General features: G+C 44.1%; 1 protein-coding gene across 1 annotated transcript in view; it reads left to right on the forward strand.

The window, feature by feature from the left end:
- The first annotated feature begins 2172 nt into the window (after positions 1–2172).
- The window catches only part of epb41l5 (erythrocyte membrane protein band 4.1 like 5), a 41250-nt gene continuing 16071 nt past the window's right edge, over positions 2173–27351 (forward strand). Inside the window, exons 1-15 of the mRNA XM_036544969.1 lie at positions 2173–2443; positions 3874–4076; positions 11904–12008; positions 13925–13967; positions 14406–14484; positions 14697–14741; positions 15789–15841; positions 17675–17795; positions 18907–18994; positions 19539–19627; positions 20290–20380; positions 22745–22914; positions 25252–25358; positions 25720–25738; positions 27080–27119. Coding sequence (XP_036400862.1) covers positions 3897–4076; positions 11904–12008; positions 13925–13967; positions 14406–14484; positions 14697–14741; positions 15789–15841; positions 17675–17795; positions 18907–18994; positions 19539–19627; positions 20290–20380; positions 22745–22914; positions 25252–25358; positions 25720–25738; positions 27080–27119 — 1230 coding nt within the window. The 5' untranslated portion in view covers positions 2173–2443; positions 3874–3896. The remainder of the gene's footprint in view (positions 2444–3873; positions 4077–11903; positions 12009–13924; positions 13968–14405; positions 14485–14696; positions 14742–15788; positions 15842–17674; positions 17796–18906; positions 18995–19538; positions 19628–20289; positions 20381–22744; positions 22915–25251; positions 25359–25719; positions 25739–27079; positions 27120–27351) is intronic.

Consider the following 27351-nt stretch of genomic DNA (forward strand, 5'->3'; position numbering starts at 1 on the left):
GGCACTGGGCCCTTGTCACTTCTGCCTCACCTTCTTAGTGTGTGATCCTCTGGACTCCCAGCTCAAAGGCCTCGAGGCGCACTTCCTCGGAGTGACAGAACGCTGCACACCCCTGAAATTCAGCAAAACCTCTGCAGGTGTTTGCGCCTGGCCTCGTGTATTCAGGCACTGTTTTGATTCGAGGGGGGTTCCTTTCACTCTGTTAATGGTATTGCTGTCTTTGCACTTCGTCTGTATTTCAGTGCAGATGGACGAGGTTACGTTCAAAATCCCATGACTCGATTAATCAAACAGGTCCATGGAATTTGGTCTCTCCACACACCCATGATATCTGAGGCTGACTGTTAGTGTTCAACAGGCATGGGTACGCCACCCTATTCCTTTAAGTACAGCAGATTGTCCTTTGACACATTATCACCAGTGTCAGTCTTTGACTTATTTTATCCCATTTAAAATGCTCTTGCCCACCACAATAAACACAGATTGCTAAAACAGACAATGGTAACACATGACAGTTACCGCCTCTATTACAGGTAGCTAGTTAAACAAAGGTCCTCTGCATGCAGCAGTGATTTGATTGTGATTGGCCCATACATTTCATATGGAGTGTCTTGACCAATAAGCGAAGATTTCACATTGTGTACGAAAAGCAACACTAACTACCATTGGCACATGCTCACTGGGGTCAGATGAGCATGAGCATGGATTCAAATGTGTGATTAAGGGTTTAAACAGCTTAAAATCCTTAAAGCATATGAGGCCTGCCAGGACAAGAGCTGCCTGCTTCAACTGGCAACATGTCACACAAAGTTTTGCAGATGTGCAGGCAGGAAGTGAAGTCCAGAGACATCATTCATCAGCCAGTCTGATTACAGACTTCACCTTTCCACAGCATCAGCACAAGTGCTCAGCAGTCATTTTCCCTCAGAAGTCACCCCTGGTGTGCAGCACTGGAATGACCAGGGGGTGGTGCTGTTGTCCAGTGGAGTTTTGTTGTTGGGCAATAGTGCACCACCCGGTGTTAAAAAGTGACAAATGACAGAATAACAAGTTGTTTAAGGTAACTGTGAGCTATGCATTAAACTAGTAAACGGTAAAAATGGCATGCCTCAGTTCACCATCTCACTAGATTGTGTGGTTCTCAGGTAGTCTTGGGGTTTTAAACTTGTTTGGGTTACATGGCAAGTAAGAAGATGTAGTTTGTCTGGGGCCTTCATCAGAAGTCTGCAGCTTGCATTGCAGTTATCGGTGTCATCGCAGCCCTTTGGGTACTTTAAGGTCTTGACAACATGTCTAAGATCAGCTTGCGCATTCCAATTCTAACCCCAATTACTTAGTGTTACATTTGAATTCAGATCCAGGATCGGTTGATAAGATAGAAACTCGTCACCTGTCACAAACCCTTTAAGCTAAGCAGAAAAGATCCTTGGTACAATTGGGATGGTTTATATTCTTGAAATCAACTCAGGTGACGACTGGAATGTAACGGTTTCATTCGATTTTGACTTCCTTGATCTCTTAAAAACGCACGCCTTAACCATTCCAACTCGAATAGTTCGTTTAACTGTAATAAAATGTATGTCTGTTTTTTTAAGTGCTTGTTATTTTCGGAGAAATTCAATATAGACGTTGATGTAAGACTTTTCCATATCACGGTGACATCCATCCGGACAAGATAAACGCTGTCAAGTAAATCGTCCATCTAGAGATGCACTCACCAAAAAATCGACCTCCCCGATGGCACCGAAATAAGATCTAATACAGGCCTACTTTCTTCGGTCTCGTTTGCTTGGCCTGTGCAAAAGATGCATTTCAGTGTAAGACTAACGTGGTATAAATGGTTATTAAGGTAGCGTATTAACACGTCGCTTCCATGTTGGTGATATTTAGCTTGTAATTTTATTCTAATTAAATAACAAATGTCTGATCAATTAGTAACCACACATAAACTAACTTCTTTAAAAAGGATGTGAAAGTCAAGCAGTTATTTTAAAACATGACACTGAGTGGCCAGTATTTTTCTTCGATAAGACCACACAGTTGTTCGTGATAAGGCACATTCCTGGCGGAAGATTAGCGGATAGGGAAACAGCGCCTTGGACGGTGTCCCTTTAAATGCAAATCCAGTTTGTGTTGAGAGTTAATGGAAACGTCATTTCCTGCAAGGAATTCTGTCTCCTTTGAAGCCTCCAAGATTCCCCCTATTCGCCTGGACCGATTTTCGTATTGGACAGATCGAAACGGGGGACATGTTTCACCTGCTTGTTTCCTAAATGTTGTTTATACACGGTTGCGTGCATGAAGTATCGGGTAGTCGGTTGTTCCCCCTTTTGAGGACGGCTTTGTCTCGGGAGTTGGGATCTACAAGTGGCGATCGCAGCCGACAGCCCCGCTCGGTGTATGTCGGAGTACTTTCATCTGTTGCTTCAGCATCACGAAAGAGGTAAACCTGTTGCCGTCATGTGCGATGAAGACGTTAACGAGCGCCTTTGTTGTAGGGACATTTTTGAAAACAATGTAATGTTTCACTTTTGATGGAAGGTTGCTTAGTTTATTTTTTCTTTGGTTGGCAAATGGCTAAAATAAATTGGAAAAAAAAACGTATTGAGTAAGAAACAATGTATTAACTTTAGGGTAGTTAGGGTTAATTACCCCGCCAGAAATGTGGGTTATGAATAAATGACCAGTAACAAATTGTTAACGTCTCAAACAGAGCAACATTGTGTGAATAGAAGAGGTAGGAAAATGTCATAAATTGGTCTAAAACGGATAAAAACGAAGTAATGCACGCATAGTTAACTGTGTTTAGTGGCCCAACAACAGCCCGAATCAATATACCATACCATTGGTGCGTTTTGTAGCAACATTTGGACAAAAAGATTTATATCAACTGACGGGGATTTTATGACATTTAAGTTAGCATTTTTGTAAATGATAACGATGGTGATTATTACATTGTAAAAATTCCCTTTTCCTACTCACGATGGTATCATGTGGATTTGGATAACATATTGCTAACCCCATCATGAAAACAGATAAGACTTAAAAATTGTTTTGCTCCGCACGATTTCTAGCGAGATGTTATGCGCAGTAACACCTGCTGAAGATGACTTTGCCTAGGAACGTTTAGAGCGAACATCATTGTGCCCAGTTGCGGTTATACGAGTTGGTGTTACTATTTTTCACTCTGCGGGGCCTGCAAGAGTTTCAGTCTTGGTTTAACTGGATCTCCACCGTATAGTCTACTAAGGCCACATCCAGCCTACGAGAGTTTTCGTCAGTGTTGGGTGTTGATAGTCTGGCCCCCATTACTGATCCTGGGTCAGTCTGTGTTTTTTCACATAGTGGTTGAGGTTAGGATTAGAGTTGAGTATACTAATCCTAGATCAGCTGTAGCAGGAGAATGGCAGTGGGCAGTGTCCTAACTAAGGGTGCCTTATGACCTATTTAACACTAATAACACAGATTCAGTCTATGAGTTATAATCTTCAACTTTGTTCCGTACACTTGAACAGTAGCTAGTAAAATGTAATTGTCATGAACAAGTCTTCAAATATATTTATTTAGAGGTTAGTCTTCATAAATAAGCGCCAACTTTGTTATTTTGGACCTCTAACAATTACTGGACAGTTTAAACAAAAAACAAGGGGATGAAGGGAACAGGTGTCAAGTATGTGTTTGTGATACACCATGTACAAGGTACTGGTTTTACCAGGTGTTTTGAAAATGTGTTTTCAATGTATTGGCTGGTGTTATATTTAGTTAGCTTCTGTGTAAAGCTGAGGCCAGGTTGACTGTTGGCCTGTGTGTTTGGTGGTCAGCTGCAGGCTAAAGCCTCAGCGTGCCCTGAAGTGCTGCCGTGCTCTCGTGCAGGTAGGCCTCGCTAGGCCGCAGCCATGCTGAGTTTCCTTCGGCGGACGCTGGGCCGCCGGTCCATGCGCAAGCACTCGGAGAAGGCCCGCCTCCGGGAAGCCCAGAGAGCCTCCACACACATCCCTGCTGCCGGCGACGCCAAGTCCATCATCACCTGCCGGGTGTCCCTGCTGGACGGCACCGATGTCAGCGTGGACCTACCGGTAAGGCTCGCTAACGTGCAGTGGTCACCCTGCTGCTATGGTCTATACGTTCACCATACGATCCCTCGTCTCTGTCCAAGAGGTCAGAGAGAGCAGATGCTCGGTAACTCCGTGAGCCAAGCCGTTTGGGTGTGCTGAAGTGGAGCTGGGTATGCCGCACGATATGTCGGCCAAACCAAGGGTTTGGCTGCATTGTGTTTGCAGTAGCTGTAATTGGCCTATCTTCTCCATGCTACATTCCGTAGCTAATGCAGTTTTTAGGAAGGCTTCATGGGCTGGCCATGGAGGTATCTGAATGGATTTCTGTCTCGTAGAGTTGAAACCACGAAGCAAGGTCAGTATCACACCTAGCTGGTTGGCAGTGCTAAAAGGGAGAGGGGAAAGTGTCAGATGATTTTTTTTTCCCCTGCCAGGACACCACTAAAATGGTTATCATGTCAGAGGTTATGTCAGAGCAGTTACACAACCTGTAATTAATGAGACATCACACTCATTGTCTTGAGCATGGTTTTATCAGGAGGTTGCTGGGTCACAGAGCCATCCCTGTTGTTTTTGTTAGCGGAGGAGGAGGCCGGTACGTTCCGTCTGTTTAATGAATAACAGCGTGGGCCTTCCTCAATTCCCTAGCCTCGGTCAACAAAAGAAAAGGGCGGTGTTGACCAAGGCAGATGAGAGGTTCGTGCCGCGTTGTCGCTCCGTGCTGATCAGTGGTAATACCATGATCCTTCAGCAGCACACCTGATCACATGACCTGTGAATGGAGCCAATAGTGGATGACTCAGTCTAGGCTCATGTTAATGCGTTCCCTTCATCAGCCTGTGACACTGGGCCAGTTCCCGCTGGAGCATCGATGTTACACAGCCATCGCACCTGCTGAAAGCCCGAGATGTTGGGAAAATCAGATAATATACAAAACATTAAAAACTGGAAGATAAAAAGGGAAATCATATGGCAGAACAAGTCTGTAATTGAGACATGCAATAAAACATGCATTAGCATGTTTTATCCATTTTAAAAGCTATTTTGACTGTGCATCAGCTTTTACTTTACTCAATATGCGGTTTCTGTCTGTAAACTAGCATTGCTAAGTGTATGAACAAAGATCACATGCACAGTGTATGTGTAGCATTGTTGAGTCTAGCATTGTTAGCAAGGAAGCTGGCAAAGTTATAGATAGCAGTTTATCTATAACTGGCTAACTAGCTGGTTTCAAATAATATGTAGCAAGCTGGCAACTATCTAGGGCATTAAACATCATATTTGGCTCACCAAAACAAGAATTGTCACAATGTAAAAACAGGCTGAATGTGAATAATCCATTTTCACAAAGTCCCATAATGCTTCATGTTTCTTCACTGATAAAAGTATAAATGTTGTGTGCATCCGTACAGTTTGGCGTTACAGGGCCAGGAAGGCTCTGTGTTGCTGTTCTGGGGATACATGTGACAGTACAGGCTGCAGAGCCCTTTGATGTGGACACCCTCCACAGCAGCGCCTAGGTTACAAGCGGCTTTCTCTCACACTTTGGCAGCTCATTGGTACAGGTTGTAACACTGTTCCTAAACCTTAGTTTGCCTGTTTTGTGTGTTAATGATAACTATTATTTGTTATCATTGCATGTAATGTAATTTTTGCATAGTGTGTTCATATCAAAATCATGTAAAAGTGAGTAAGTTTGGGGGTGGGTCAGTGTTGCATTCATGAAGCTAATGGCCTATCTCTAAATTTAGCAGCTTAGAAATCATCAACCCAAACCTGGGTGGGAGCGTGCAGCGTAGGAGTGTAGTAAGGAAGAGCCACGTGGCAGTGGTAGGGGCAGTGTGGGAAACACCATTGACTTTAATGGAATGCAACCATCTTTTTTTTTTTCTTTTCTTTTTTTTAGTCAACCCAGTGAAAATGGCTTGTTGGTGTGGAAACTCAATAGATAGATTTCTGTTGCCTTGCAGACTATTCCAGCTTGTTTGCTGGTCTTCAGCTTCATTTCAGTAACAGAATTGGTTGAAGATTGTGTAAAAAGCCAGCTTATTTTAAAAGTAAATGTTTTGTTTGTAGTTTAAAAAGTATTAGTAATTATCTGAGGTTGTTGAAGAGTTTGCACACTGACCAGTAGGCTGAAGTGGAACAAATTTATGATTTTTGAAATGGAGCATTTGAATGTTATCTTGACAAACAACCGAAAAGCCCCAACAAAAGCAATGTTTCAGTACAGGAAATTAGCAACAACAACAAAAAAATCCCCCGGAACCTAATAGATTGTGAATAAAAAGGAAATTATTTAACTCAGCCCTCTACTCTGCTCCAAAAGAATGTTTTTACATGCACACACACACCCACACACTTAATGAATTACCCACCTCTGCATTCGTCATGTTTGCTGAACAGCCAGGGAGCGTGTCACAATCTCTGCCAAGACTTACAAGAAGAGACATATATTTTTGCTAACTTTTTCTCCATCGCACCTCAAACATCCCCTGATGTGGCAGAAGGCCAACTATAGCAATTGCATTTGAGAGACAGAGTGCCTGATAACACTCTCCTTTTCAGCAACAGGTGAGGGGCTGTAACAGCTAACATAGTAGATAACTAGCATAATGTTAGTTAGTTAACAAGCAAAGACAACTGAAAACATGTGAAAGAGGTGCAGTAAAACTCCACTTACTCACGTTGATCACATAAATAATTATAATTCACACACTGTCTTGTGAAGGTGCTAAACCAACATTTTAATTAGTTTTATGTGTTGAACTGAAGATGTCTCTAATGTATTAGAAGTAGCGGATATGATCCACAGGTATGATGTTAGGGTGGAATTCCTCCTACCTGCCTTGCCCCATGGCAGCTGGCGAGAGCTGATTTAGTCTTTAGTGAAATGAGTTTTTGTTGTTGTTGTTTTTAATGTATATACAGTATATGCCATTAAGGCATTTGCTGGTTCAGGTTTATCCTAGAGCAAGTGCACAATCTCTGCATGCAAGCAATGTGCACATTTGTTTCACTGTAACAGAATTTCAAGGGTTTTAAGATCCTTATCAACATGAATTTATGGGTGGCACAGGATGTTCTCATGTAAAAGGGACGTTTATTTAGAAATTCTGTCTGATCAGTTCACAAATGAGAAGCCCTGACGCTTGGGACAGGCTGAACTCCCAGCTAAGTCAAGATAAAGGTGTGTTGACAAATAGTTCCCAGAACATTTCAGGGTGGACTGAGCGAACTCTCTTTGATAACATCAAAGTGGTAGGACAAATTTATCGTTAGATATGCGAAATTGCTCGCTTCTTCGATTAAAGTTTATATGTGGTGCTCATGAATGACACTGATAGCTCTAGCTCAACTTTCTGTGGCCCCACCAAATAGACTGTTCCATAGCCATACCTCAGTCCTACAGCTTTGTTTTAACTAGATAGTGGGTTGTTGGTGTCATAGGAGGGCAGTTTCTTTCCAAGTGGATGTCACGACTTTTTCAACTCATTTCATGGGGATCGCGGTAAAAATTATCGCTAAGCTCTAAGCGGAGTTCTCATCATGGGGTAAGATCAGTGTGTTTTGGGCATAACAGTTTGTATCCTTCCAGTTTGTATCTGTTCCAAATACGTGATTGCAAATGTGAGTTTAATGCTAAGATTTACGTGTGAATGACATGTAGAGAAGAATTTTTTCATAGTTCATGTTCAGAAGTCTCAAGTATGTAAATGTGGTCTGCTAGACCCTGTGTTCCTGATAATTTATGACGCCACTTGTCCTTTTGTAGTTGGAAAGAGAAAATGTTCCCATCTCCCTTCTCAGCCTCCATTTACCCAGAACAGAGCAAGCATACAACATGGTTCCAAGTGTTGACTGGAAAGCTATGTTACAAAACAGCCCCTGCTTTCACTTGTGAGAAAAATGCTGATCTCAAATCCCAGTCACCACAGAAGGGCTGCACTTGTGACATGCTCTGCAAAAAGTGTAGAAAGATTCTGTCCCCAACCACTGATCTTTGATCAGCGTCTACCTTTTACACAAAAGGCGTAATGGTTAAGATCACAGGTGGGTAAGCTGATCTTTAATCAGATCTTTGTGGGGGCAGGTACTTGAATCCTTGTGCACAAGCAGGCTCCCACACTCTGATACTCAAGGACAGTCCAGTCCATATGAAGGAGACATTAGCATTCAGCAGGAGCAGCGAGGGTTGTACCTCACTCCTGCTCACCCCCCACCTCCTACTCGCCCCCCCTCCTCACGACTTTCAGACAGGGAGCGGCCGAAGGAATGTAACTGCTCTGAAGGCAGATAGCTGGCCCGCCGGGCTGGAAACCCCTGGTGAACAATGCGGGTCCAAGGGCTGGGGTTCACTGGAGCGCACAATGGGCCCTTTGTGTGCATTCTCGCAGCCCAGCCGGACGCCCCTCTGTGCCGTGCCAACTGGAGAGGCCTGCGTGAGCGGCCGGCGGCGTGCGCTCCGGGGCTGCCGAGGGGCAGTGCCCGCCCCCTCTCTCCCCACGTCCTCGCCCCGCAAAATAAATGTTTCTGTTTGTCGCAGTTTTGGTATGGTAATGGTGCTCCTCGCTACAGCCCTTGCCTTGTGGAGAGGGATGACGTATTGCTCAGAGTTGGTGCTTTCCGTGGCTTTATTTCCACACAGAAGCAGATAGTGAGTGTGAATTCAGTCACGGAACAACGGGAGTCATTTAGAAGCCGTGTTTTTGTTGCATTGACTGATTAATGGTCACTCGTCTCAGAATAAAAGTTTTATCACCAGAGTATAAACTTTGCCACGAACAGAGGGGGGAAAACAAGATATAACTCGTAAGATGTAAATGCAGCTATTGCAAAAATAATTTGGAGTCTTAAAATACCTCGTAGATGCACAGTATTCTAAAATAAGATGATTTACTTGGAGCATGGTAAGTGTTTTAAGATTTCCTTCAGCACTCTGCAATGCAAAATCTTGGCAAAATTGTACTTGCTACTGGTATCCAGTCTTAGCAGCAGGTGGTAAAGCAGTAGTATGTGTCCAGTGCACCAATGCCAAGATGGCTGTTGTTCCATGCAGCCTGTGAACTTTGGCAAATCTCCGTTTCCACATTTATTTCCATATTTCTGTGGTGGCGTCCTGCAGGGGAATGCTAATGGCACGTATGCCCCAGCTTGAAATGGCAACACGTTGACATCTGCTCTATGAAAAGCCTCTCAAAGGCAATATATCACTGTCGGCAACACATTGTGTGCGTGCTTCTTTTGTTTTCTAGAAAACGGCCCAGCTGATACGCAGGCCTCCGTAGAAAGAGTCCTGTCTTGAATACAAAAAAAATATGGAATTACAAAAAAGGAAACGCTGGTGCCAACACAATGATGCAATGCCATCTAAAGTTACTGAGCCAGTTGAACTATAGTATGAACTACAGAAGTACAAAATTATCAGCAAAAAGCGGCCAATGGGCCCATGTGTTCAATTTTTTACAGTTTACATTGTCATTTCGTGGCTCTTTTAGACAGTTGACTTGCACTGAAGTTTTTTTTTCTTTGTAAACCACCTAATGCACATTTGCAATCAGTCAAAGCCATGCAGCCCATCTGGTTGTAATCCTAACTGTTGTGTGCTTTGTCATGTGTTTGGGTGGAAGGGGTTAATTCCTTTGTTTGATAGGCCAGTGCACACTCATATTCGACGAGGCAGAGCAGCCCTCCGGAATGAAGTCAAGCCGTGTTAGGAATCACGTGAATGAGTTGCTGAGGCCTACTCTCGGTCACCATGGTGACCCTCGGAGCTGTCCTTCCTGCTGTCTCAAAGTTGGCGTGTTGTGTAAGAGGCTGGTCTTGTCCGAGACACACGCAGGATGGTACAGTGCACTTGGAAGCGGAGAGGGGGTGTGTGTTTGGAGCTTTTGGCTACCCTCAAAAGAATTTGCTTTGGTTGTTAGTTCTAAAAAGGTCTGCTTCAAATCAAAGTAGCTCAAGCAAGAGAGGGAGGTTTGAGCAGCGTTTTGTTTTTTTTTGTTGTTGATTATTTTGCTTTGCGTAGAGTAGCATGAAAATTGGTTCTCAAAATTATTTCATGCGATTTTCTTAAGCATGCACCAGCTTTGCTGGGTACGCACAGTGTGGTGATGATGGTGTTGCAAGCTGTTATCTGACCTGTTCCCTTCTTAGTTTTTCATCAGCCTCGCCTTGTACTAATTACTGGTCTCTGGTCTGTCTTTTATTGTGTTCCAATATACATGTATGTGTTAAGCATTGGGAATATAAAAACAATGCTGTAATATACATTTAAACAAACCTGATTCACCACTGTGTTCATTGGTGTGTTTATTGTCTTATCCATCTTTGGATTGTCCAGAATAATCTGAGGAAGTGTAATCAGTAATGGAGCCAGCAGGACAGTGGTAGCCTCAGCAGTCTAATCTTAGCAAGAACATATTGCTGGGTGGTGATAGCTTAGGTCACTGATTCTGCTGGAGATGTCATCACAGTTCTGCCTTCAAAGATGACCTTATTCTAAGGTGTGCATTGTTGATTTTGAGTTGAGTGGACAAGCAGGCATTTTTTTTTCAGCAGTTGTGACACGCCTGCTGACCACTGTTAGTTTACTTTATGTAGGGTTACTTCACAACACTGTTAATTTTGAAAATCCATGCCTAAATGTAAAAACAAAGCCATAACTGGCAACTCTGATATTTTCATATCATGTTTTCCCATCAATATAACATTGGAAACCAATCAGTAGCAAGTGGGTTTGAAGGAAAAAGCATTAAGAAAAAGACATGACTTCAAGAGGGTTCTGATAGAAACAAGATTAATCATTCCTACTGTCCTCTCGTGTGTAATTACATGCATTTCATATACAGTACTAGCGCATCTCTGTAAGCTCATATCCAGTCCGAACAGACTGGGTTTTTATGCAAACGGAAAAACAACTTTGCCAAAGCAGTTTTGCAGCTTTGGTTTTGTTTTTTTTTAGCTTCCTGAAATGTGTATCTGCATTTTGGTGAATACAATACTGTACTGACGTGAGAATAGCAATGACAGAAGTGTTGTCCTTTCCCTAAAATGTCAGACTCTCTCATGAACTAATACAGGTTTTGTTGAAGACCCCTCTAATGTTGAATTTATAATTGAATCTTTTGTTATTACTCTTAATGTCATCAATATTCATGAAAATCAGTTGATGGACTTTCGGTAAAGTCATTTGTATTAATTTCCCTGTCTGGAAATACAAGTGAATGAAGACGTCTTTGCAGGGGGTGATTTGGACTGGAGTTTTGCATTTGAATGCTCAGCCAATGCCCATCCCAGTTTAGGGAGACCTTTTTAGTGGACTGTGTTTCTGTGTTGGTGTGACTCCCTGTGAATTCCCTATCACTTATGGTGTACCTATGAAAGACAGAGAGACCCAAAGACAGACCGGAAACTTTTGTCTTTGATTTTTTTTTTTTTTTTTTTTTGGTTCCCTTCAGTGTCTGGAAAGCTGTGGTGGTCTAGTAGAAGCCAGTTCATATATAGGTGAATTCCTGAAAACACATCTCATTTGTTTGTAATCTCCACAGTCATAACTTACTGTATTAGCATCAGGCTTTTGAGAGATGGAGAGAAGCCCGGCTTCCAGGCATGGCTGAAACCTATGGCTGGAGCTATATCTACAGTCTTCAAGCCACAGGCTGTTGTATGCAATTAATGTCATTAATGTAAGCATCCTCACAGGGTTCAGACCTTTAGAAAATAATCTGTACAACATCCTGAAACCCACAATGCAACGACCTATCCTCCATCTGATGCACGTGTATACAGGTGGGTCTTCCATGGGGTATCTGCAGCTGATGCACATCTCTCCTGTGCCTCAAACAGAAAAAAGCCAAAGGGGAGGAGCTCTTTGACCAGATCATGTATCACCTGGACATCATAGAGAAGGACTACTTCGGACTGAGGTTCATGGACTCTGCGCAAGTGCCGGTAAGACCTAATGAGTGGCGCATCCTGTGTGCCTACTACAACAGCAAAATGGGGATTGCGTGTCGGTCTTTCTCTTGCTCTATGATTGGGTCTCCCCAAGCTGGTTCTGCTGAGGTCGTGTTGTGGAGGGAGATCAAGTGAATTCCTAGTATCCTCATCCCACGCTGGTGAGCATCTTTATCAGTGCGACTTAAGGTATGATTGATTGGACGTTCTCTCACAAGGTTGGGAGTAGCTAGAACATCCGGAGGAACATCAAAACCAGGAGCAGCACTCTGTAATCGCCCTTTAAACCATCATTCAGAGTGGGAGTAGGATTGTTAGGCTTTCTGTGTGCTTGTCTGTTTAAACCAGCATATAGCTTCTGTATACCAGCATATGCTTACTGACGTCATGTTCTTTTTGATAGCGTATTGGAACTGTATCAGCAAGGTTGTACACAGAGCTGACCATCAGAATTAACTTTGAAAAATAAGATAAAAATGAAACCTTTTGGTACGGTATGTGTACCCAACTGGAGGCCCCTGGTTCCAATCTGGCCTTGCGTGTTGGGGGAAATTTGCCAGCAGATTCCCAGCTGTGGTGGTTCCCACAAAGGAGGGTGGTGAGCTACCTCTTCAGGATCACTCTGTCAGAAAGGCTGGTTCACCAGGGGGTGGGAAGTTCAGCAGGCACACATGCACAGCCACAGTCCTGATGGGAGATGAAGACCAGAGCTGCATATTATATGAACATGACTTGACTAAAAGCAGAACTTCATCTGCCGTCAGCGCCTCAGACGTACAGCTTCTCGCCCGGGCAACGCGCCCCAGAGGCGACCGCTCCAGGTGATGCTGAGTGAGCCGGCCCCCGTTTGGGCTGAGGGCTCCTGCCCCGGCAGCAGCCCTCTCTCACCGCTGTAGCTAAGCTCCTGCGAATGTAATGGGGTGAAGAGTGAGGGAGGGCCAGAGAGAGGAATGTGGGGGAGAGGAGAGAAAACAGGCTGCAGCTGAAACATTCAGGCTCCTCTATCGGAGCAGCAGCACCCCTCCCCCCCCCCCCCCCCCCATATTGTTCATGCCTCACCAACCCTGGCCTCCCGGCCAAGCATGGAGAGAAAAGAACTTTCTGGTGTGTACTCGAGATGGAGACTTGGTTTGCACTTTGCTTTGGTCATTTCCTCAGTGTACAGTATTGACAGCAGAGATTCTTCAACTGAAATCTATTTATTTTTTCCCATGAATTTAGTTATGTGTACAACATATAGTTGTAATGTTCTGTGTTTTTGGAGTCAGAACAAATGCAGTGTGCCTTTATAGAGTACCCGGGAATTTTGTTTTTTCCCCAGAAAAAGGTTTGTATGTTATGAGCATCTATCAGTCGGCCTCACAAAGACCACATATATGTTGTGTTCTTACTGTGGTCACCCAGATGTTTTCTTTTCTTTTGAGTTTAATTGTCAAATGCTTTCCACCTTTTTCCTTCAGGTAGCTTAAAACTGATGAAAAACCTGTGTTTAATGTGTCTGCTGAATGAACACAATGCGATATTGACCCAATTTGGTGTGTATTTTGTGTGAACATGGTATGGTATTGATTCAGTTTGATATGTGTGTTGAGTGAACATGGAGTGCTATTGATCCAGATTGATATGTACATTGATTGAACACAGTCTGGGATTGGTCTTTTTCCAGAGAACAGGTTCAGTAGGTTCCCTGAAATGTTTTCTTTGGTCAGGTGAATTGGCTTAACATTAACTGTCCATATTTAATTATTGTCCCTGTGGAAGTTACAGAAAGTCTTGATAAATGATCAGACAAAGTGCATAAAGCTCTGCTTGGCTATGTATGTCATTGTGTGGACCTTACATATAAATTTTAAACGTTACATTTTTGTATTTTTAACACATTCTATTTTGGTCTCAATCTTTGATTGCAGCATTGGCTGGACATTACAAAGAGCATCAAAAAGCAAGTCAAAAGTAAGTGCTTTGAGTCAGTTTTTTTTTTCTTAATTTCTTGCAGTTGTATCATTTGTTGGTTAAACACTACTGATGTATTTGAGGGGAATGCCAGAGTATACATTTGTCATTGTGTTTTTTTAACTGGTGTGCAGTGTGTGTGATGCAGCCTTACGGTTGACTGATACACTACCAGAGGGTTGATGAACTGTACTATACACATTGCTCTCTTTCAGCCTACATCATATGCTACTTTCTTGCTTTATTTGCCTGCCAGAGACACTTCTTCAGGCTGATATTTCTTCACGCCATGTCTGTTCGGCTTGATGCAGTTTCAGTTTAAGTACCTCTCTCAAGGGCACAATGGCAGTGCTCAATTAAGAATGGAACTTGCAGACATCTGGTTACATGCCTTGAACCACTGCTTGGTCAGTAATCCTCCTCAATATTTCTCTGCAGTTGGCCCCCCCTACTGCCTCCACATGAGGGTCAAGTTCTATTCATCTGAGCCCAACAATCTGCATGAGGAACTGACCAGGTGAGTGCCATGTGCTTGCAGAAAGAACCTTGCCTTCGCTGTTTTCACACTGCTCTACTCTATGATTCTCTTTCTGTTGTTGAACAAACGGGGAGTAGTCTTATTAAATGGATAGAAGCGTTGGATTGAATTGAGACATTCTCAGCCTGCATCATATATGAACAGTTTATACCAATGACATGTATACTAATTAATGTTTATTCCCCTTCCAGATATCTTTTCGTGTTACAGCTAAAGCAGGATATTCTCAGTGGAAAGTAAGTAACCCTTTATAGTCCTCTACCGCAGTTTATATTTTACTGTACTTAGTAGTTCTGAAAACACTGTTGCTGTTTTTTATATATATATATATATATATATATATGAGAGGTTGAAGTTTCCATAGTTTCCATTGTCAAAGGTATGGAATTAAGAGGGTCCTTTTAAGCAGCTTAACCATACTTAATAAGTCTGGGATGGAATTATTTGTTTGCATCCCTAAGTAGGTTTTAAAAATATTACTATCAATTTTCCCATGCTTAGGGATTAGCGTGGGAAAGTAATCCAATCAGAGGGGTGTGGCATCAGAGGGATGTGGTGTGCGGAGGTAGAGGCATATGCTGTTTCAGGTGGTGAAATCCTGTGTTGACCAGCATCTGCAAATCTGGGGGCAGCTAGGAAGGGTTGCGTGGCACGGGCACAAATGACAGAAGTATACACTGAAACCTTCCCAGTCCTCCAGCTGTCCTTGTGCACTGCAGGACAGGAAACCATGTTTTACTCAAACACAGAGAGATGCAGTAGTACCTCCAATCCTCCAGATGGCACTGTATCATAGTGGTGTGAGAATAGGGGCTTTTAATCAGGTTATAGGTTGTTACCTCAGAGCGGCATTTAACATCACTTATACTATTGACTATTCAGACATTTAAAAGGACAATTTGGAAAAAAAACATAAGCATTGTATATCACCCTAATTAAGGGTTGTTTGCTAAGTAAATAACTAATGACCTAAGTACTGAATTTACTAATTTGACTTGATCACATTTCCATACAAGCAACATCAATTTGTAAGCTGTGTTTTCAGAGTGTGTTTCCTCATCCTTTATCATCGTACTTACACAGAATGCAATACTCTCACAGAGCCTTTGAGCTCAGCTATCAAGCACAGACCAGAGTGTAAAGACTCCCCATTTCCCATAATTCCCAGCTTATTTCTCTCTGTCAGTGGACTAATCGATTCAGGCTGGCCAGGAGGAAGCGTAGCGTTGCTGCTGCTCTAAAGTGCAGCATGAATTACTGCCGTCTCTCTCTCTTTAATACAGGTTGGAATGCCCATTTGACACAGCAGTGGAACTGGCAGCCTTCTCGTTGCAGGGTAAGTCCTGTCCCCCCCCAAAACACACACACACACACAAACACACACACACACACACACAGTAAAAGGGTAAATAATCCCTTTGAATTGTCAAAGGGTCACCCAGGGCCCAGTAATCCCCTAGACTGTGAAGAATTGAATTTCCCTGTCCTCATTTTGGGCTGTCAGGAACTTCGGGGGCGGGGGGGTATGGGGGGGGGGGGAGAGCATCCGTAGCAACCAGCACAGCAGCTAAGTAGCCCCCATGTCTTCGGGTCCTGGCTTATTTGGGCACAAGTATGAGAAATAATGCAAAATGCCCCAAACACAGACTGAAACTAGTCCTGATGTCGTAAGCAAATGATGACCTCAGCCAGTGCCATCATGCTGCAGTACTTGTCATGACAGGCTTAATGTGTGTCCTCTGTGAGGACGAGCTCACGTATGCAGGCTGCACAAAAGCCCAGTCTCCTCTTCCAGCGCATTCTGAATGGAGAAGGGAGTAGGATTTCCCAGAATCCTCCGCTTCTCTTTGGTGTGCATGCCAGCTCATTAGAGCCCAGACCTCAGGGCAGGCTCCCTAATCCAGCCCTGCCTCCCTCCCTCTGAGTCGCTGTTTAAATCATCCACAAGAAGCAGGCCTGACACAGTCCGTCTCTCACAGCAAACCACTGCTTTCAGTGGGCAGAACTTTCTCTTCGGAATGAGAGCGTTACATCCATACTGTTTGCATGTATTTATTTTAAAGGTAAACATGTATGTGGTAGGCTCATATTTAGGTCTCAGGTTCTCCAGTTTTTTTACTTTCAGAGTCAGGTTAATGGATAGAACAGCAGTCCTTATTGTGATTCCGAACAGCTCTAGGCTGGGGTCTAAAGGGAGTACAGGAAACAGTGTGTGACGCGGACAGTGAGCGGAGCACGCTCAGTAGAGCCCTCCAGCAGATTGACGGGGGCTAGATAATCCCCGGGGCAGGATTTGATCTGTTGACCCAGAGGTGAGCCTTATCTGCTTAGTCACCGACACCCTCTGACATCTCCTCGCCACAGTCTCGGCCCAGCTCACAGTATCATCTTACCCTCGCCGAAAACGCAGACTGGACCACATGGCAGATAAATAAAAGCAGCTTTTCTTTTCCCAAAGATAAACATGAAACTTTTTACCTCTGCTTTACCAAAGGAAGGGTTTGACTTCCTGCCTCTGCTTCACTATTGAAATAGATTTGTCTTCCAATTCAATAAATTACATTATATTATTGGCATTTAGCAGGTGATCTTATCCAGAGCGACTTACATATAGCTGGATATTTACTGAGGGAAGTCTGGATTAAGTACATTGCCCAAGGGTGCAATAGCAGTACCCCAGTGGGGAATCAAACCAGCAACCTTTTGGTTATGAATCCTGCTCCTTACCTGTTTGTTTTATTAAATGGACCCTACACAACATTTTGGCGTTGGTGTGGGATTGTTGAGTGGAGATATTCATGTTATTGTAATGAAAATGTAAACAAATTGACAAATTAATCCACATTTTTCTGTATGTGTATATTGGTTGACATTTGAATATGGCAGTCCTGTTGGAATCGTTGATTTAGCGTGTTAATTGTATTTTTTTGATCAGATAAGGTAGTAAGAGACCAGACCTTTGTAAGAGACCAGACCAAAAAAGATAGATCAAGGGTCACCAGACAAGAATCTCCATAACTCACTGAGGGGATTCCTAAATGTTCCTTATGTCACCTTTGCTCTTTTATTGGGAACATCAAAGTCCTCAACATTGAACCATTTTGGGTGTCTGGGAAAATGCATTGGACGTTTGGTGCTGACTTACTCCACGCCCATCTGTGTGTTTCAGCTGAGCTGGGTGACTGCGATCCTGCAGAGCATGCTCTGGACCTGGTATCAGAGTTTCGGTTTATCCCCGATCAGACGGAGGAAATGGAGGCAGCTGTCTACAACAAATGGAAGGAGTGCAGGTGAAGATGCGATTCTTAAAAGTCTGGGAACTTCATGCACGCAACCCTCTGTCCCCAACAGCTGATTTAGGGTCACCTTTCAAACATTCATCCCAATTCTAACTGTTTGTGTAAAAAGTAGATACTGATACTGGATCAGTGCTCAGGGCAGAACCAATAGAACATCCACCTTTTGAGTGTCCTCCCTTGATGTATTTTACAGCATTTAAAAAAAGGCTAATATTAATACATGAAAGTAGGGCCTTGAAGTCAAGTGAAGCATCAGTCAATGTCAGAAGCTAAGGTCTAACACGTGCAAGAGGGTGCTCCAAACGATACCTGGCCAACTTAGATTGTATGCAGGTCAACCTTTCACCCCAGTTAGAGCATAAACCAAAGCCAGACTGTGACACCAGTGGAGTCGGCAAGTGACCAGGGGTTTATCTCACAGGTGTCCTGTCTCAGTTTGAAATTTTAAACGTATGTAGTCTGTTTCAGCCCCTCAGTAAACTCCACCTCTGCAGGGACCGGGTAGACGGATGGCTTATAAATGTGCAAGTTGTTAAAAACGATCCTTTCAGACATAAAAAGGAGAGTTGTGAAGACTCCTCTTTTGTCAGCTGTCAGCCCTGTACTATTGAATCAGGTGACCTTTAACCAGCTCAGTGAGAGGAGTATAAAGCCAATAAATCTTTTTCAACTGGGTTCTCATTTGGCTTTGCACTAGGAGGCCTGGTGCGCTCCTGCAGAGGGAGATTGCTGTGAGACTCAGCTGCACCTCTTCATCTTTTAACAAGCTTCCCTCTCTACGTCCAGTCCTGGATTGCTCTCACCTCAGCACAGCTAATTCCAAACATCAGGCCCGGCACTATGGGGGCGTTTAGGGGTGCACCCCCCAGACGGACCTCAGTGCACCCCCAGTTGTCTCCTTATATCCTGATGTCCACATAGTATTTATTACGTTTTTTTGAGAGATGACTTTTGTGCCCCCCCCATGGATTGCAACTGCACCCCTCTGTATTTCCTCCAGGCGCCAGGCCTGCCAAACATTCTCAGAATGTCACCTGTCACTAATGCTTCCACAACGTTACACTTGCATTGTGAGAACATTGTGTTTTGTGTGTCTCCTCAGGGGTCAGATGCCAGCACAGGCTGAAATAAACTACCTGAACAAGGCCAAGTGGCTGGAGATGTACGGGGTGGACATGCACAAGGTTAAGGTGAGAGTGGGGGCAGTGTGAGAGACAGGGTCTTGCTATTGTCTGCCATGATAAAATTTCATATAAATTTGTGGATCAGTTGAGCCACCTTTCATAAGTAATTCTGGTGTGAGTGTGTGTGGGCCTGATGCTTAATAAATGGAAGAATTGCAATGTGGAGTTTGGAGCAAGTCTGTTCAGTAGTGTATTGTATATCTAGGATGTGTTTTGCACTCCCATCAGAACAAGAACCCGCTTCGGTCAGGCTGGTGAGATCCAATGAAAATCCATAAACGTGACCAAGTCTCTCTCTTCCTCATTATAACGGGAGCTTTCGAATGTGCATTCCCAAAGTTGGCTGTAGAACAGGAGTAAAAAAATGGATGCTCCATAGTATGGGGTATCGATTAAAGCCAGTACTCAGTAATGTAGTGCTTGAATGTCTAATGGTCATTAAACAAACATGTCTCACCATGGTGCATAGATCGATATAATTGATCCTCAGCAGTGCAATGTGTGTATGTGTTGGCTGGGTGTTCAGTGTGGGCTGTTTCTCCCCGCACAGGCTCGAGATGGGAACGAGTACAGTTTGGGCCTGACCCCCACAGGAGTGCTGGTATTTGAGGGGGAGACCAAGATCGGCCTCTTCTTCTGGTGAGGGGCTTTGTCTGTTGTGTGCACTTCCTGTGGAAGGGACCCTCCTGCTGTTTTCATCGCTCTCTCATTTCGCCATGGCCAAAGTTCTCTATCAGTTGCAGTTTGCATCAGCGTGCCTCTGTGTATTAAGGAATCAGGACTCTGCAGGTTGCTTGGATGACAGCAGCAAAACCAAAACCCGTCCTTCATTTGGCACTTGGCTCACTTTAGCGCATTGGGCAGCTTGCAGTGTGAAATATAGTCACTGTTAGGTGTGTGAGTGTGTGGGAGGACTGCATTCACTGCACCTTGGCACTCCTGCATGAGTACAGTGGTTGTCACGGCGAGGTGATAACACATCCAGCTGGCAAATCCAAAATTTGGCTGGATAAAGGAGAAAAAAATTTAAAAATAAAGTCACGGTAAGGCAAAAACATGCAGACATTGTAGCCTTTTGGAGCTCTTCACTTTTGGAACAGGGTTGAAAACCTCAGTGATGGAATAGCTGTCTACATAGGTGAATAATTTCAGAATTTGTAATTATGAGTCATATAGTGGTGGTGTAGAGGTATGACAAAGTAAAAATCAGGTATATTTTTCTCCCCCTTTGTCCATGTACCTTTGTGTGTGTGTGTGTGTGTGTGTTTGTGTGTGTGTGTGTGTTCACTCTTCCTCCTCAGGCCCAAGATCACCCGACTGGACTTCAAGAAGAACAAGCTGACCCTGGTAGTGGTGGAGGATGATGAACAGGTAATGCAGGAGACAGAAGAGGTAATGCTGTGTGCTTGACCCTGTCGCCTCCCTCTCACGCACAGTCTCATTCCAGCAGGAAACACTCCACAGGTCTGTCCCACTGAGGACTAAAGCAGGCATTTGCATTTCAGACATACTACTTTCTGCAGCAGCTGGTTCCTGATCAGTTCCTGGCATGTCCTGCAAAGCACTCTTTAACTGATCACTGATCAGAGATCAGTGTTGCAGATGGGAGCTGGGAGCGGGTTAGGCTTTATAGAAGTATTTGCTTTTCCCCTGACCTTGCCATACTTCTCTCATACTTCACAACATGTTGCTGTGTTCAATGCCTCTGTACCATGCTCTGTAATGCTCTGTTGTGATGTTGCCATGCAGAATTGTGGCAGTTTTTACTCCATGTTTCCTTTTCCCATTCAGTGTTTCATCCTGTAATGCTTCTCTGCCCTGCAATTTCAGTCTTAAAGCATAAAGTGTGCTCTCCTGCCACCCCGGGCCAATTACTCAGGGCATCGACATGTCCAAATGTCCAGCCCCTCTCCTTCAATTAGGTCACAATGTGGCTTGTTGTTCATGCTCATCTGTGTTGAGGTGTACTGAGAGGCAATGTGAAACGTGTCTAGTTTATAGTGACACGCTCTGCTTACAAGTCGAAGTATCAGCCAGCGATGTCTATTTCACAAATGCAGATTCATTGCACGGATTCACCAAGTCCACACTAGGTCACTGAGTACAAAGGTGTGGTGTTCCCATAACTACAACAACAATGGACGTTGCTCCTGAAAACATTCAGCACGGCAGTAATTTGCATCCCAGGAAGCTGATCATTAGCGGTGGTGTGCGTGTGTGTGCCTATGTGAGCGCATGCACTGGGTTTGAGGCTCCTGGCTAGTTCATTCTGCTGGCCCCTCTCCAGGCAGAGTTAATAAAACACGTCTCTGCATTCCCTCCTGCAGGCATCCCTGGCATGTGTAGCACTTAGCACTCTATAAAGCAGGGGAGCTGTTAACGTGCTAAGAGAGCTGGCCATTACTAGGGAGGTAGAGGGAGTAGGGTGGTGGCGCCGCCGCTGCCTGTAAAGTTGTCACTCTGTGGATCAAAGTTGCAAAGAAAGTGTGTTTTAATTGTATAATCATGATTGTTTTTGCCGGACTGTTCTGATTTATGGCTTAAAGATCATGAGAACCTTTTTTGTGGGTTTTTTAAATAAAAGGGATATGGAGGTTTACAACATTAGGCTTGATGTAAATGCTTGGATATGAGATGAGTATGTCTGCTAAAGAAATGCAGCCAGCTCCCTGATTATACAGCTTTGGATTGTCCGGTTTGCCAGGGGTCAAAAGTGTATGCAAAAGACTTTTCACAATCTCTCCATGTTGACCATAGGAGTAGGGGTTGGTCTAACCCTGACCAGGTCTTCAAACGGAGACAGCTGTAAGATAATGATACCATTAAAATAGCCAGCGTAAATACAGCCAAAAGTCCTGTAGATGGTTTCTTGTTTCTTTTTAATATTAAAAGTTAAGTAAACTTTAAAATTCTCTCAATGAATTAGCTGTCTGTGCCATGGCTTCTCTTGAAGATAGCTTGGATATTTTGGAACTGACCGCACATTTTTATAAAATTGAATAAATTGTGGATACATTGAACCCATTTGCCAGGTGATTAGTTAAATGTGGAATGTGTTTCATGATAGGAGAGTCTGTGAGGTCACATACTTGGGTTGTGAGGACATGCCTGGGTGTGTGTGTGTCTCAGGTGGTTTTGAGAAAGAACTGTAGTACTGGGAACAGCCAGTCTTACTGTAAACAAGAACACAAGACTGCACTTGTCGCAAACACATTCCTTTTCCACTGTTTTCGTCTGGAGACATCTTGAGCCACCTTACAGTCTTTTTCATGGTGCCCACGTCATTTCATATCCAGATGTAATGAAATAACAATGTGATCAGAGGGCTAAACCCCTGAAAGACTTGAGTAATGCCATGGAAGTCACAAAGCCGCGTAGCTGATTAGAGCACAGGAAGGAATGTTATTGCCTCAGTGAGAGCTGATGGAAATTAGATTAATGAGAAACCAGAAACTGCAGCGCAATCTCCACTCCTGCTTCATGGGAGTAATTCTGTAAAAGAGGGATAAGAGCGTTCACCATGAGCCCGGAAACCAGCTGGGGGGAAAACGGCTGAGGTAGATGGTGCCATAAGTGTTGGTCGTTTTAGATTTTAGAGGTTGGGGTCCAACAATAAACAGAAGGAACAGAATGTCCCTCTCTTCAGAATACTCCCGCTTTGTGTTCCCTCTGCATCTGTCGCACCGGTTTCCTCCAGGTGCATTGTGGGTAGAGGTTGTGTCCACCTCAGCTAAGGCCGCCTCCATTGTCTTGCAGGGGAAGGAGCAGGAGCACACATTCGTGTTCCGTATGGACCACCCCAAGGCCTGCAAGCACCTGTGGAAGTGTGCGGTGGAGCACCACGCTTTCTTCCGCCTGCGCGGCCCGGTCCAGAAGGGCTCGACCCGCTCCGGCTTCATCCGCATGGGCTCCCGTTTCAGATACAGGTGGGTCCTCAGCGCAGACTGTAGCCTGGCAGCAGTCTGTCATGCCATAACTCTGGTAAGTTCACCTGTCTGCATTATGGCTTGATGAGTTAAGGCTGTGTTTAAGTTAAGGCTGCTTCATATCAATCTCGGTGGGCAGTGGTCAGCAGTCAAGAAGACCTTCAAGAAGACATTTCTCAGCAGCAGGTTCATGGTCCCCTCAGCAATAGATCCAGTAATAATATCAGTAATAGCGTAAAAAACTGGTGTTCGCTCAGTGTTAGTACTGTATGACCATAAACTGAGACCATAGGACTGATTTAGGAGAGATTTGTAATTAAATAATTATTAAATAGTATTTTAAACAATAAAGCCAAAATGTATAAATGACATGAACAACATGAAGATCAACCTTGACATTCATAATTGTGGAAAATATGCAGAACCCAGAAATATCGTCCAATGTCATCATCTAAAAAAATCAATTTTGCATGTATAGACAGGGGTTTATCGTATAATTTCCTGTCGTACATTCCTGAATGCACTGTAAGTATTTGCCCTGAAAGAGAGGAGGTATTTTTGGAATGTCTTCTTGCCTCATTCCCTGTCCTCTGTCCCAAACAGAGCTGATATACTGGCCTCCCGCAGTGCCCTGGCAGTGACCTAGCAGTGCTATCTCAGCCCTCTCTGGCTCTCCTACCATCTTGTTTACTTTTGTAGGGTGTTGTCATTGAATGGGGCTGAGGCCGGGGGTTCACTAGGGGTCAATTCTGTGTCCACACAACCCCTGGAGCTCAGGAGGGGGGGCCCCTCAGAGCTCTCATTTTTGCGGGGGGCACGGTTCATGGGGGAAGGCGGTTTGTCAGAACAGAACGGGTCGCTGGACAGAATGACGTGGTGACCGCAGTGGCCGGTGGAAAAACGGTGACCTCCGCACCGGCCCACGTCTGCTGTGTGTGTCTCCACTGTGGAATGGAGTCTTATCAGGAGCTGCCGGCCTGTCCACTCTGACACTGTGCAGGGACATTTCCTCTTACTATTATTTCCCCAGTGGTTCCTCAGTGTCATCATGTAGAAGATGTAAGTTCAAGGTTGTGTTTCTGAAAAGGTACCTGCTTCCTTGCTAATGAAAACCTTCAAAGGCGTTAGAAGGTCATTAGAAACAGGTAATACTAAACATAGCTACAAGGAGTACCATAATACCGGCAAAAGTGGAGGACCTCTGTCTGTCTCAGCTGTATAAACAGCCACATTAAGTTGTGTGAACGGAATATATTTTTGCACGCTGATTTGAGATATTGATGAGTAATTCTGTGAAGTAATTGGTGTAATGTAAGATCATGCTAAAATAGAGAAACTCCATTGACATTTTGGATACCGTTGTAGAGCTGTGAAGTCATGCAGCCTGTTTGGAGATGATGGCAGCCATACCACAATGCAACTCTCTCCTGCCTTATGGCTGAAGCTAAATAAGAATGGATTTGATTAGTACTTGCACAGGTGACCTGAGGTAAAGTCAAGTTTCTACTGGAAGTGGTGTTGTTGGGCCAGAAGGTAGTGGCCCAAACAGGGAACCAGTGCCCCAGTGCAGTGATATGGACGTTGTGGTGTAGGAGATGTCGTCCTTTGGATGAGAAGTTAAACTTGACTTGTTAAATCTCATGGCAAAAAAGATCTTCTCGCAAAGAGTAGCACCTTGGTGAACATCCTGGTACAAAATGGCTGCTGGTGCATCACCCACATGGGTGCTACACATTAGTGGTGGTTGAGATGAGTCCTACCCTTCACTGTAAAGTGAAAAAATTATTATTGCAGAATATGTCTGGGTCCATATTGGCCATTTCATGCATAGTGGAAGCAACCTGTGATGTCCAGCTCAATTTCATGAGGGCAAAATTGTCATTATTTATACAACCATTTTTTCTGGTTAATTTTGTGCCTTTACTAAATTAGCTGGATACATTTACCCAATATATTATTTGATGTACACTACAGCAAAACATATCTTATGATATGTAGTATTCATTTAGATGTGACTTGTCATGTACAAAAGTGTAAAGTGTGTCTGAGTAAATGATTGGGCTGAGAAATTAAGAGTAGTTTGAACTAAATCAGTCTGGAAGTGGCCCTTCAGGAAGTCACTGAATTCGCTGACACCCCTGGCTTTGAATCTGAACAACGTGTCAAAAAATTTGAATGTGTCAGTCCTCACATCTTAATATGTCACTCGGGGTAAGAGAGCCTGCTGGATGTCAAAAATGTTAATATAAACGGGCTCACAAGTTGTCAGTAGCTCTGGATAAGAGAACCGTTTAAAATGACAAAAATGTAAATGTGAATCTGCTTCTGGTCCCACAGTGGAAAGACTGAGTACCAGACCACGAAGGCTAACAAGGCCCGGAGGTCAGCCTCTTTTGAGAGGAGGCCCAGCCGACGCTACTCCAGGAGGACCATGCAGAACAGGGGTGAGTGCACCTCAAAGCGCCCCTCAGAGGCAGAAATGTGTCACTGCAACCGTAGACCTCTGTCTGAGACGTGTATTTATGTTAAGTGTACAGGGCTTTGGAGAGAGACTGTGAACAAGGTGTGCAGATGATGTACATTTTTTCAAATATGTGTATAAACAGTAGTCAAGGAATAGTGCATTCATATGTAAATGTGCGCGTATCTATTGTTGAGATTGGAATCGCAATACGTCAAATGAATTTTAATGCAGTCTTGAGGATAATTGCAAAAACCATAATTCATGTCTTATACATAGTGTATTAAATATTTATGAGATGAATGCGGAATCAGTAATCTTGCATTCCTTTCTAATCCCCACAGCTGTCAGCAAAAACCAAGAGTAAGTATTCCTCAGTGTCACAGAGCCAATCAGCCCCACATGTGTTGTGACGAACAGAATGTCCCTTTGTCTCATGTGCTGTTGGTGAGAACGCCCCCCCCCCCTTTCCTCCAGCGATATGCGCACGCACACACACACACACACACACACACACACACACACACACACACACACACACACACACACACACACACACACACGCACATACGCACACCCTCACATGCAGTTGTGCCCATACCCCTCGGGTGGGTGAGTCATCCACTCTGCAGTACTGGCAGCTTACATCAGAGAGCAGGCTCTCCTACACGGCTGGCCCGTGCTCTGCCGCCCTCACCCCCCTCCCAGGCCTGCTCATCGTCACCGCCTCATCTCCGTGTGTCTGAGCCTCGCACAGCCTATACCGAGCAGGGCCTCAGCGCGCGAGGTCAACAGCTCATTCCTCACACGTTAGTAAGCCCTGGACTCTTCCTGTGCCTCCTGATAAAGCTGGTGGAAAGGCCACCAGCGCGTGTGTGTGTGTGTGCGTGTGTGCGCGCGTGAGTATGCACATGTAAAGAATGGCATTTGCTTTGACAGTAAAGATATGCAGAGACATGTGAGTAATGGGAGCTGCCAGGCAAGGATTACAGCTCTGCCTGTGAGCTTAACTCTTTAACTTAACTTTAGTGCCCATCATGTCCACTTGTACAGTGCAGCTAAGTGCCACTGAGCATCACACTTGTTGCAGAAGCAGTTGAAAGCTGTCTTGGGTTTATCCTGTGAACCCCAGGTTTAGTGTTTACTTGAACCTACCAAGCATTCATGAATCATCCTTGCAAGGGCCCCTAATATGCTGTGTGCTTGGTGTGTCCAGCCTAAATACTTTCCCTGGGGTTCATTTTCATACTTACTGAGATTTTCTTGGAGCATGAGACTCAAATTAATTTCATGGGAAATGTAAATGTAAAGGTAAAATCAGTTTAAGTAAAGGAAGTGATGTCATTTTTTCAAGCAGGTTGATAGACCTTGTTAGATGGGATTGATTTTATAATGTACAGTGATGAATGAAGAGGCATTTTGTACCATCAATGTGACAGTGGGTGAAGGTAATTATTGTTTGGAGATAGAGACAAAAATGGTCAAGAAAGACAAAAATGATCAACAGATGACCCATGCTTCTCCCAGAATTTAGTTAGTCTTCCACTGACAGAACCTTCATTATGACGTTTGTGGTGGTATGTTGGGCTCCTCTAGGACACCCCTTCTATAAACACATGTTAAAAGGTCACATTCTGAGCAGCCCTTCCCATAAGCCTGTGAGCTGGACATTAATGCTCTTTCCCCCCCTTTTTTTCTTCCAAGTGCTCAGAACAACGGGATGAATCAGAGCAAAGACACCCAGGTACAGTGTCACTCGTCCTGGAGCCTCGCTCAGATTGGGAGTGAGAGCCAGTCAATTCACATTAATCAAGACAGCAGCTGTCTGTGCACCGTCTCCATTCCCCAGGGCCTACCTGTCAAGATTAGTACAGATATATGCACAGGAGACACATACAGGAGTAGATCTTCACAGATCTCTCCAGTTTACCTGGATCAGACCTAAGTGTAACTGCCGTTGTGACAGCATTGGCACT

The sequence above is a fragment of the Megalops cyprinoides genome, chromosome 14 (assembly GCF_013368585.1).
Source record: "Megalops cyprinoides isolate fMegCyp1 chromosome 14, fMegCyp1.pri, whole genome shotgun sequence".
NCBI lineage: Eukaryota > Metazoa > Chordata > Actinopteri > Elopiformes > Megalopidae > Megalops > Megalops cyprinoides.